Source organism: Eptesicus fuscus, chromosome 17 (assembly GCF_027574615.1).
Source record: "Eptesicus fuscus isolate TK198812 chromosome 17, DD_ASM_mEF_20220401, whole genome shotgun sequence".
In the NCBI taxonomy this organism is placed as follows: domain Eukaryota; kingdom Metazoa; phylum Chordata; class Mammalia; order Chiroptera; family Vespertilionidae; genus Eptesicus; species Eptesicus fuscus.
The window spans coordinates 43,052,353-43,064,064 of record NC_072489.1 but is presented as its reverse complement, the minus strand read 5'-3'; the positions used below and the strand labels follow the sequence as shown (position 1 = coordinate 43,064,064).

General features: G+C 45.4%; 1 protein-coding gene and 1 long non-coding RNA gene across 2 annotated transcripts in view; one reads left to right on the top strand and one right to left on the bottom strand.

The window, feature by feature from the left end:
* The first annotated feature begins 30 nt into the window (after positions 1 to 30).
* LOC129151992 (uncharacterized) lies at positions 31 to 3,853 on the top strand. The gene is made up of 4 exons (XR_008558703.1): positions 31 to 179; positions 947 to 1,036; positions 2,550 to 2,664; positions 3,617 to 3,853. It is a non-coding gene; the product is annotated as an uncharacterized LOC129151992 (long non-coding RNA).
* A 3,628-nt stretch (positions 3,854 to 7,481) lies between these two features.
* SLF2 (SMC5-SMC6 complex localization factor 2) overlaps positions 7,482 to 11,712 on the bottom strand; it is a 45,404-nt gene continuing 41,173 nt past the window's right edge. Inside the window, exon 20 of the mRNA XM_008144190.3 lies at positions 7,482 to 10,779. Coding sequence (XP_008142412.2) covers positions 10,744 to 10,779 — 36 coding nt within the window. The 3' untranslated portion in view covers positions 7,482 to 10,743. The remainder of the gene's footprint in view (positions 10,780 to 11,712) is intronic.

Here is an 11,712-nt window from a genome sequence, read left to right as displayed (position 1 = left end):
AAAAGCCCTTTGATCTGTGTGTGGGCGGGAGGTAGATGACATTACCCCCAGACTACAGGGAGGTGGCCAAGCATCCATAGAACTCCCACGTCAGGACTGACTCAGTCATTCTGACACAGGAAGTTGGGTGGAACTCGCCCTCTTTACAAGACCCTTGACTCTCCCAACCCAAACCCAAGGTAATAGCCCTTCTCTGGCCAAGTTAGAAGCTTAGCTAGACCTCCCTCTTGGTGGAGCTTGGGTTCTCAGGGAGAATGCCTTCTCCTCCCAACAATGAGACCCAGCTGGGCAGCAGCTGCCCTTGCTGCCTGCGGGGGTGCTTTATGCAGGAAGGCCTGGGCACAGCCGGTTAATGGGTCTTTGTTTATTTTGTCCCGTTTCTCTTTGTTTTTTCTTTTCCCGGGCCTGAGAGCTCCCTCTGGAATTTCTCTTTAATTAGACACTTCTCCTCAGCATTCCTCTCTGAGGGGGTGCACCTCTCCGCCCTGCCCATTCGAGTCTGTACTGGACCCTCTGCCTAGGCATCTACACATGCCCCTGCCTGCAAACAGGCACTCACAGGCATTGGGGGTATCTGCCCCCGCTGGCTGCATGAGTGTAATGTCTATGCAGGAGGCTCCAGTGTGCAAGGCCAGTTAACAGACATGAGCAACATGGAAAAGGCAAACAATGGGATCCCTGAGCTCTTGGCCACCTCCCCAGGCATATCTTGGAGACTATTCCCACACCTGGACCCTCCTCCAAGCCAACCAGCTGGGGATGGGATGGGGTAGGTGGCCTCCTCTGAGCCATGTAACAGGCCTGATCTCTGAGGTGGCTCCTGAAGACTTCCTGAGCTGGGCTATGTGTGGAGGAAGCCTGACACCGCCCCCCCCCCCCCCCCCAATCTCATCAGATGCTCACAGACGGGGCCAGAAGGGTCACTGGCCTCTCCTTTCCCTTCCAGGTCAAATATTAACTATGTGGCCTTGAAGAGAGGGGAGGGACCAGGAGCTGGCCAGAGGAAGAACAGGAATTTGGAGCGTTTATTTAAGAGGTAAAGGACAGCACTGTAGTGGGCAGAGCCCAGAGGGGGAGAATGGCGTATGAATAGAGAGAAGAGGGTCCCTGGACCACAGAAAGGGCATCACCTACTGGTTTAGGGGCTGGGGCAGCAGGAGGCCCCAGGCAAACTGCCCATGCTCCACTCCTCACTGTGGAGGCACACCTATTTACCTTTGGGGCCTCTTATTTGCTTAGTGCAGAAGGAGGGGGGAGCCCTATGGTGAGGAGGAATCAGTCCCCAGGATTGGGCAGGAGGAACACAGCCCAGGTCAGAGGAACCACTCAGAGTGTGATGCATGGCACACTTACACAGGTTTACACGAGTCACATGTGTCCAGAGGAGGGTGATGTGCATGCAAACAGGTACATACACATATACATATGCAGAGGAGGGCTGTGAACACATGTACTCAGGAGAGTCATGCACACACACATTCACAGGAAGGTTTGTGCACACATATGTTCACATAAAGGGCCTACCACATGTATTCATATGTATTCACATGTAAGGTTATAATTACATGCCCATTCATTCAGCAGGTCACACAGCCTTAGAGGTTGACAAAGATGCTATAAACCCACATATGTGCATATGAAGAATTGTACACCATTCACAGTGGGTCCTGCACATATACACATATGTGGAGGGACATGCACACAAACTCATTGATACAGTGGTTCAGGCACTGTCATGTTCACAGAAAGTTCAAGTACGTGTATGTTCACAGTCCTCAAACACACAATTACATCCATGCAAATGTACATACAGATGTACAAGCATATGTACATACAGGGGTCTGGTTCTCACGGCAGGCTTGGAGGCTGCAAGTGTCCACGGAGGGTGAGATTAAGAGCAGAACCCCAACTTGCTCTCCAGTGTCCTAATTCTAAGGCCAGACTGTGTGTGTGAGATGGGGGGAGGCTTCTGACCTCAGAGGCTCAAAAGGGATGGGTTCATGAGTCAAGGCTGCTCTGCAAGGGAGGGAAGAGGCCCCTAGTTTAGTCAAGGAAAGATGGGATGGCACAGGTAACTCGGCACTCCTCTACTCCCCTGTATGCTGCAGTTCTAGATATGGGAGTTGGGCCTAAACTGTTGGGAGAGAGGGCGGGGTTAAGGGGCAACAAGGCTTCAAGGTCTCCAGTCCACACCCCACACTCCACCCCTGGTTCCATAGTTTGGGTTGCTCCCCAGGGCCAGCCCCCTTGGACTCTGATCACCTTCCCACTAAGGCAGATCCTAGGGCAGAGGGAACTGAGGAGGGGAGACCCCTTCCCCGCCCCCCAACACCCCCCCCCCCCCCCCCCCGCAAGATCAATGTAGGATCAGCAGGCTCTCAATCTTCATTCCAGAGGTCCACCTGCTTAGGGGGGAGGTATCTCCCTCTGCCCAATGGGATGGTGGTCTCTCCTGGCCTGAGAGCCCCTCCCCCCTGCCTCCTTCCTCCACCATCTCCTCCCGTATTCTCTCCTTTCCTCGGGTCTAACCTCAATCTCTACTGCTGCAGCTCGAGGACAAGCTCTCCTATCCCGCCTGACATCAGGAGACGTGACCCAGATCCCGAGAACACTGTTCGCCAAGCGGCCCCCGCCCTGCACCGATCCCCGACTCCACGTTCGCAGGTCTGCGCCCAGCGCGGCTGGAGGCCTGGCCCGCGCCCCTCTCCAGTCTTTATGAGGGACTGGGGGACTTGGCGGCGAGAAAGGCCTGGCCCAGCTTGGAGGGTGGAATGGATGTGGGGAAGGCCTGGCCTGGCCCGTGCCCACCTAAGCCCAAGCACCTCCGCCGCCCGCACTCCCTGCCTCTCTCACCTTTGCGCTCGGATCCCGGGCCATAGAGACAGCGACGCACAGCTCCGCGGCCCCAAAGCACCAGCTGCAGGATCAAGGGGCCGCGGTCAGACGCGGGGCGGGGTGGAGGCGGAGCCGGGGGTGGGGCGGGGACCTGGAAGGCGGGGCCGACCGGGTAGGGTGCCGGGCAGGTGCTGCTGTCTTCTTTCACTCCCCCCACCCTACACACTTTAAAGCCAAGGCTTACAAACAGCTCTCCGGCAACTGGCGCCCCCGCCCCCAAGGCCCGCAGCCCCAATGCTGCCCCCTGGTGGTAGCCTCCCTACCCCCAGTGCCGTCAACGGCTTACAGTCCCCCTCTCCCTTCTGGGATTTCCTCCTGCCCCACCTCAATCCCCTCTTTAAGCCTCCTCTGGGGGCTTAAAACTCCCCCAAAGCCCGAGAGCCCGAGGCCTGTCCTCACTTCTTGCGCCCCCCCCCCCCCCGGTGCTCTCTGCCTTGGGTGCGGAGGGCCACAGCACGTGGGGACCAAGCATTGGGTCAGCTCTGAACACAGAACTGGGTCTTGATTCTCAGCTCCAGGTCCCCATCGCCTGGTCTGGGTGGGTGAAGGTCAGGTCTGGAGGGATGAAGTAATAGCTTGACCAGAAGTGCACTCAGAAAATGCTGTTTTTTGGGATAAATACGCCACAATCATTATTTGTACCTGTCCACTCAACCAGATCTTAACTGGGGTGCACCTCCTCAGGGACTACTGGGTCAGAGACACCTGCCTTCCCTTTCAGCTCACCTTGGACATCTTTCTCACTCCAGACCTCTCAGTGAACTCCTAGGCAGTGCAATAGCCTGTCCTTCCCAAGCTCAGTCACCTTCCTCAGCAGCAATCTAGGAGGCCCTCTCAGAATCAACTCCCCAACTCCTTTACTTCAACTAGGATGGTCCTCCCACACCATCTTGGGCCCTTCAGTTTCCCCTCAATTGAGGCCGTGCCTTCTTCCCAGCATTAAAGGCCTTTCTAGGGTTTGACTCAAACCTGAGCTCTAGCCATGACCTGGCCTGATCCTCTCGCTCTCTCATCCATGACAGTATTGATACGGGCCCAAGAGCGGGACCAAAATGATGAGGGCCACAGGGACATAGGTCACTGACTCTTGCATGTGCCTAGGAGTCTGTGCTCTGGAAGGACAGTGGGTGGGGGAACAGGTGAATGAGCACTGGCTTGAGAGCGGGTGAAGATTTAAGAGGCTCTGTCATTATTTAACTTAAGGGACCCAGGGAGACACATCATCCTTCTTTTCCTGAACTCCCCAGAGCTCAGTTTGGCACTTCCTCATATGCAATCTCATAGTTCGGGCTGCTGTGTGTGACTAGACAGCAGGGCTCACATCACACTTCCACCTCCCCCAGCACTCTGCAAACAGGATGTGTGTATATGTGGAGGGGGAGGTACCTGGAGAGAAATGCTTAAAGTGTACATACACATTTACATAGAGTGTCCAGCTTAAAAAAATTGTGCATTCATTCTATCCTGAGGGATTAATAGCTTATTTTAAAAATGGGAAAACAGGGTCTAAGAAGTTAAGTAACTTGCCTTGAAATTATTCTTGTGCTTACAGAGGGAGCAATCAGGACTGGGAAAACCAGAGAAGGGAGCAGGGTAGCCTGAATGGGGGTTGGGGTATTACCAGAGCAAAGGCAGAAATGTGAAGGTTTGTACTGGGGGACTAGGCAGAAGAGAAAGAGCATGAGCGAGGAAGATGAGTTTGATTTGATGAGATGGGAGGGTTCCTAGTACTAGTAGGTAATAGAAGGGAAAAGTCAGCAAGTAGTTTGGAAAAGACCACAGAAGAAAATCCTGAAAGAGCTGAGAAAGGAAGTCCACGTTGGGAAGACTGGGAAAGACATGGCTAAGAAAAATAAATCTGCAGTCCTTGTGGGAAAGTGGGTTGGGGGTGACAATGGAGGAGGGGCAGGAAAACTGTGAGCCCCATAGGAGAGAAATTAAACTGCAGGGGTGCCCAGTGGGCTAAGGGACACATCTCCTCGTGGTCTCACAGAACTTAGTGCCGACTTGACCTCAGGAGGTGGCAAGTAGGCCAAAGTGATTTGGTGGTAGGTTCAACATCCCCCTCACCTATACTACATGAGGCAAGCCTTCCTCCTCGAAGGTGCTCCGATGGCAGACTCAGAACCTCACCCATTTTCATCTGAACAGAATGTATAAATCACAATGCTGAGTTCCAGCGCGGCACTTGCTACACTGTAGCTGGGCAGATACTTCAGTACCTCTGATAATATTCAGGCCACAATGCATTTCTCTCTGCTGTCCTCCCACTTCAATATCTGAATCTAATGAAATGATCAGATGTGATGGCGATTAATGGAACTTTCTATATAGTAAGCCCCTGTGATTGATAATACTCCTTTTTGCAAATCAAGCTGATGAAATATGAATGAAAAGAAGAGGGACCGTGGAAGAGACTCGAAAGCAAACCAAGAAATTAATCCTAACCTAGCTATGAATTTGTGCCACAGGCAGGGACACAGGAGGTAGGTCATTCTTGGAGCAGGTTGTTACTCATCCTTAGTCACCACCTCGGCTGTCTCACAGGGTGGCTGAGAGGATCCCATTTGAAAACCTGGTGTACTTCCCAAACAGAAAGCACATGTAGGTTTTGTTTTTGCTAGGCCTTTCTTCCCAGCTCTGTTGAAGGAGAGCGGCTGAGGGTAGTGCGGTTGTCCTCAGCCACCTACACACAGCATTTGGCTCCAGGCTTTGCACAGAGCAGTTACTCACTGTAGCAGGGATCCTAGGTGTAAGGGGTAGGTATGAATTCCTGAAACTTGAGCAGAGGTTCCCTGAGGCAAAAAACTAACTGGAGCCTAGTCAAGTTCTTGTGTTTGCTGTTCACTGTGGCAGCATTTCTGTTCCTGTGTGGTCATCTTCACCTCTGGTTTGCCCAGTCCTCTCCCTTTAGGTGGTGTGATCTTTATTTTGGCCACATTACCCCTCAGGTGCTTCTTCAGTAGGGACTGTCACCAGTGCAACAATGCTGTAGTCTCACTGTTCCCCAGTGCCTCCGAAGCCTGTTTTGCCTGTTAAGTTTTCCTCCCAGCCAGCCGTCTTGGAGTCAGACCCAAAGCTGGGCCTTCTGGTTTGACCTCTCTTGACTCCAGCCTGGGGAATGGTGAGCAAGGAAAAGGGAGTGTCAGCACATGTCCACAAAATGCTGGGAAATCACCACCCACCACCTTTCTCAGCTTTAGCATACTGGGTTTTAAAAAGTCACCACCTTAATTTTTTACCAGCAGAGACAGAGCTGGACAGAGAAGCCTCTGGGCTCACTGTATCAGAAAGAACAGAGCACACAGAGTTTCAAGAGATATTTGCTCAGATGTCAATGAAGCCCAAGTGCCTTAAGATCAATTTTGTCATGAGAAGAGCCTCAACTCAGAGCGAACAATAGCTAGTATTTATTGAGTTCTTGCTATATGCCAAGCATTTTGCTAAATGTTTTTCATGCATTAGCTCATTTAGCCCTCACAAACTCATTATTACTCTTTAGCAGATGAAGAAACTAAGACGCAGAGAAGTTAAGTAACTTGCCAAGGATCAAACAACTGTCCTGGTGAATCTGGGATTTGAGGTCAGGACTGAGGGCAAGGGCAAGGACCTTGAACAAGGCTGTGCTGCCCGTCTCCCCGTTAAGTTCTTAGGCAATGTCTCTGCTTTTGCCTGTGCTGTTACTCCTCCACTGGCAGAGAAAAATGCTTACAGGCTGTCTCCTTTTAACTAGCCTGTCAAAGGGAGAAATATTGACATGGTTCTGGGACTCAAGGCCCCTGGCAACCATGTTTAGCCCTTCTATGACCTCATAACTCCTGTGAGGTGGTGTCAACCAATGTCCCCACAGCTGGTATATCCAGAGCTGCATCTGCCTGGCAGGTTGGAGGTGATCCTGCCCTGCCTCCACATTGTATGGCTTTTCCTGGACTCTAGAACAGGGGTGTCAGGCCAAGAGTTCTCTTTGCCCGATAACAGAAAGTATTTTCACTTGAATACCAGAAGGTAAGATTCATGAGAGCTCTGTTTGTGTTGTTCATCACTGAATCCTAAGAGTGCCTAGCAGGTAGTAGGTAGGGACTCAACAGTTGTTGAACATAGTGAATGAGATAATGTAAGAATGAGATTACCGAATTCCTAACTGCAAAGTATATAGCAAATTATTAATTGGTTATATAAAAATGAACTGTATACAACTATGGCTTTAAGTATTTATTCCAGAAACAGGAGACATCAAACTAAAAGACTGCCTGGAGAATCCAAATCAAGAGGAATAAAGAAGCCCTAGCCAGTCTGGTTCAGTGGATAGAGTTTTGGCCTGAAAACTGAAGGGTCCCGGGTTCGAGTCTGGTCAAGGGCACATGCCTGGCTTGCAGACTCAATCCCCAGTGGGGGGCGTGCAGGAGGCAGCCGATCAGTGATTCTCATCATTGATGTTTCTATCTCTCTCCCTCTCTAAAATCAATCATATATATATTTTAAAGGAAGAAATCAGTTTAAAAAGCAGGGAATGGGGCAGGTGAAGAAACAGAATATTCCAGATACTTAACCATCCCCATTCCCAAACAAATATTACTGAACACATGTTCAAACTGAGAAAAAGCCATTTTAATAACACACACATACATTCATAGGACTTTAAACAAGATGTAGTATAAATCTTAAAAAAAAAAAAAAAAAAAAAAGGAAAGGAAAAGAAAACCTGTATCTCTCTGTAAACTGCCTCGGAGCTGGTGGATTAACTGGCTGACAGGACTGCCCAGGGAAAAGAAACACAGATAATGAGGTGCACCCACACTGGTAAGAAGTAATAAATAACCACAGATCATGCTCTGCATGCCCAGCCACCTGCACCCTAATCTTGCCTCCGTGGAGGCAAATCAGGACAGTCCTTCCCTAATTTTCAAACTCACTTGTTGATGGATCAATTCTTAAAAGTTTTTATTTTAAAATGTAAAAATTATTCTTGGTTTAAAGACTTGACACATTATTACTGGCCAGTCCCCACCAACTATACTTGCTTGACAGAAATAAAAATGCAAATGTTCCAACTGAGCCTGGATGAGAACACACCACTTTCTATCTTTTACATCTGGGGAGATATTTGTGAAGTCAAAAGCAAGCTATTACTTGTACCTCAAAACAAAAACAAAATGCCAACCTTCCAAAAGGTGACAAAGGCACCACTGCCATCAGGAGATAGACAGAAAATGTACAACTGCTGTTACTGTACTGCTACATAGATGCATTTTGTGCATGGAGAGCATCTTCACTTAACATGATACAACTAATAGAATTGTATTTTCGGATAACAAGAAAAGCAGTTTAGAAAAGGCAAACAGTTACACACAAAAGCATAAACACTTACAAATACCTTAAATTTTAGCTTGCAACAAGGGTAATAAGTTTGACATACATATCCAGAAAATTAGACAAGGTGATTTTTGGCACAGTAATACTGCCAAACACACCACCACTCAGTGCAAGCTTTGTTTGCCAAGACCCAAAAGTGGCCTGACATTCTCTGTGCAATGAACAATTTCTCCCCCACTACCATCCCATTCACTGGGTGGGCAACAACAGCAGGAGGGAGACAAAGCAAGGGGACTCAAGAGGGAGAAGGGTAGTACTTGATTTGGGAGAAAAACCATGGGCTACTTGTGCTAAAAGAGAATCACACAATTTTTATGAGAACCTGAATGCAAATACTGACTGAAATATGACCTGGAGACTGAAGACGTCTACCAGGGTCATAAGTACGAGGGTCCAAACCGATGTTTGGCCATTTATTTTAAAGGGACACATGAAGCATATTTCTGTAATGGAGAAAGATAATTAAAAATAGAGACTTTTCTTACTGGAACTGCTAAATAAAAATGTATCAAAGTGGTTTTAAATTTGATGGGCAGTTACCTGTTGAAACTGCAATACAAAAGGGTCACTTAAAAAAAAAACCTGAATAACCCACTTGTCCCCCCCATCAATGTACACATTAGAAAATATTTACACACTGTAATTACAAGCAATATAAGCAGTATTTTATACTTTTGAGATTTTGTACACTTTACACAATGCAAAATGAGAAAAATATGAACACTTATAAAATTACACACAAATAATGTATCTACAAAGTATTAAATTACAGAGTGAAAGCCCCCACTGTTGGGCAGATAGATGCCAGAGTTTCAAGCTTCTGTCAAATATAACTCTTTGTATCTATCTCATTAACCATAAGTGGCATTTTCTAACAATACCCTTAAGAGGTAGTATCAAGTTAATATTCTTACCAGTAAACTCAATACAGAATAAAACTTTTGTTGGTCTGACAGGGTTCTTAGGAACTGAATTTACTTAGTCTTCCCTAGAAAATCTCTAACTGCTCAATGCTTGACATGGGCTCAAAAGTTACTTATGCTATTTTAAATGATAAATTAAAGATAAAATGTTTTTTACTCCTAAGCCTCAATTCAGAGTTAGAAAGCTAATTTTCCAAAATTTATTTTCTCCTCTATCAAACTACAAACATCAAGTCCAATTCCCTTCCCCATCATCTTTCCCCCCACAACTGGAGACCTCAGAGTGCTCAGGATAGCTAGCAATGTCATCCAAGTCAATACTGAAAGAAAAAAAAAAAAAAGTTGGCATTTTCTTTTACGAAAGAAACCCTCCTAAAAGGGACGCTCAGTCAACAAAAGAATTTTTCTATTACTACCAAGGGCTTCAAAGGGCCCTTGGGCTAAGACCAGCATGTGCATTTCTACTAACCCTCCACCATTTAAACTAAAGGGTAGCTTTCCAGTGTTTAAGAATTTAGAGCAGCTGTGGTTTTTAAGTGCAACAACTTTAAAATACAAGCACAAACACACGTGTATGTGCACACACACGTGGCAATGTTCTAAAGAATAAACACCATTCAGGTTTCTGCCAAGGTGATATACTCATGAAAATAAGGTTTTGGAAACTTGTTCAGATATTTAAGCTTTTACAATACAGACACCTCTGTAATATGGCTACTAAGGGGCCAGAATTCTAAGATTTAGCCAAGATGCTATGTTTTAACCAGTATTTTAAAAAATGCACTGGAAATTAAAAACAAACCGCATATGAATGTTTTGGCATGAAAACAGAGCCACTGTTTTATAGCTTAACCTTTGCCCCTTAAGGGGATCTGACAATATACCTTCTATTTCTCAACCATTTAAATGTATTTAAAAAACCTAACAGATTTATAATCTTGAATAGTGAAGGAAAATGCGTGGATTGGAACCTCCTATGGTTTGTAGGAGTTACAAAAGAGATTTACCTTTTTTGTTACTAAACTCATTTGTAAGCTTTTCCATTAAGTTTTAAAATAACCAAAAGGGAAAATTAAACCCAACTAGAACTTGGTCTTGGTTTCCATGTACAACTTCTCACATTGGTCCAAATCTTTTCTTACATATTTCATGTGATTATCCAAGTGCCACAAATACAAAAAACAAAACAAAACAAAATAAAAAAAACCCAAAAACAAACAAACAAAAAAACACACTACTGGCTTATAATTTAACAGAGGAGTTAATAGGGGCGATAAGACATGCAACTATAAGCTGCTTCTACTCTTCCCGCCTGTTATAGGATTCTACTCTTTTAAAAGGCCAATTGCCTTAATTAAGCAGATTGTGTTTCATATCTGCTCCAGAAATGGCAATTTCTTTTATTACCAGCCTCATACTAGTTATTCAAGTGGCACACTTGCTGCCCATTTTCTTAGCATTCCACTGGATTTTGTAGTAATCCTTTCTACTCCTCTAGGAAAGGCTCTTATTGAATTTCTCTTGGTTCATATATTTGCTGTTGCATCTCCTGTTAAGAATCTGGAACCCAGAAATCATGAAGTTGCCCCTAGAAAACAGAAGGGAGAAAAAAACAGAATAAAGAAAAACCAAATTATGAATTAATCTTTATAAAACATATCATCATCAAACAATGAGTTTTAATAACAAAAGTAATAAAATCTTTATACTGTATAATTCTCTGAAAATTTATGATAATCAGATTCAAGTTTCATATTTTGTGGTCTAACAATTAAAAAATATAAAGTAAGTACAAGATGATTTCTCTTCACCAACATACACATTTAGAGGGTGATATTTAAGAAGATTAAGTAAAATGTTGAGCAGATTAATATAGCTTAAGATTCCTCAAAGACTTCTCTAACAGGGCATGCATATCTTACGAAGGACACCAATAGCAAAAGAGTCAAAATGTCATAAAATAGTGAGACTGCTTCCTAATTAATATTCAGTGTTCCTGTTACTTTGATAAAAAATATAAGCAACTCCTAGGCCCTGGACCAACAGCACTGGCATTAACCTGAGAAGCTGGTAGAAAGGCAGATATCTGAGGTCCAACTCCAGACAATGAATAAAAATCTGCATTTCAACAAATTCCTTGTTGATGCTTATGCACATTAAAATCTGAGAAGTTTGTTTGTCAACAAGCAGGATGGCAAACTTAATAGCAGGTATTTAAACAATGCCTCTCTCAAATAAAGTCTCCTTAGATATGACACCAAAAACATGACAAAAGGAAAAGAAAACAGATAAAAGGAAAAAGGAGATAAAACTGGACTTCATCACAATTAAAAACTTTTGTTCTACAAACTACACCATCAAGACAATAAAAAGACAAGACTCAGAATGGGAGAAAATGTTTACAAATTATACCTACTAAGGGACTTGTATTTAAGACTATAAAGAGCATTCTTACAATTCAATAATAAAAAGATAAAAACCCAATTAAAAAATGGGCAAAGAAGTTGAACAGACATTTCTC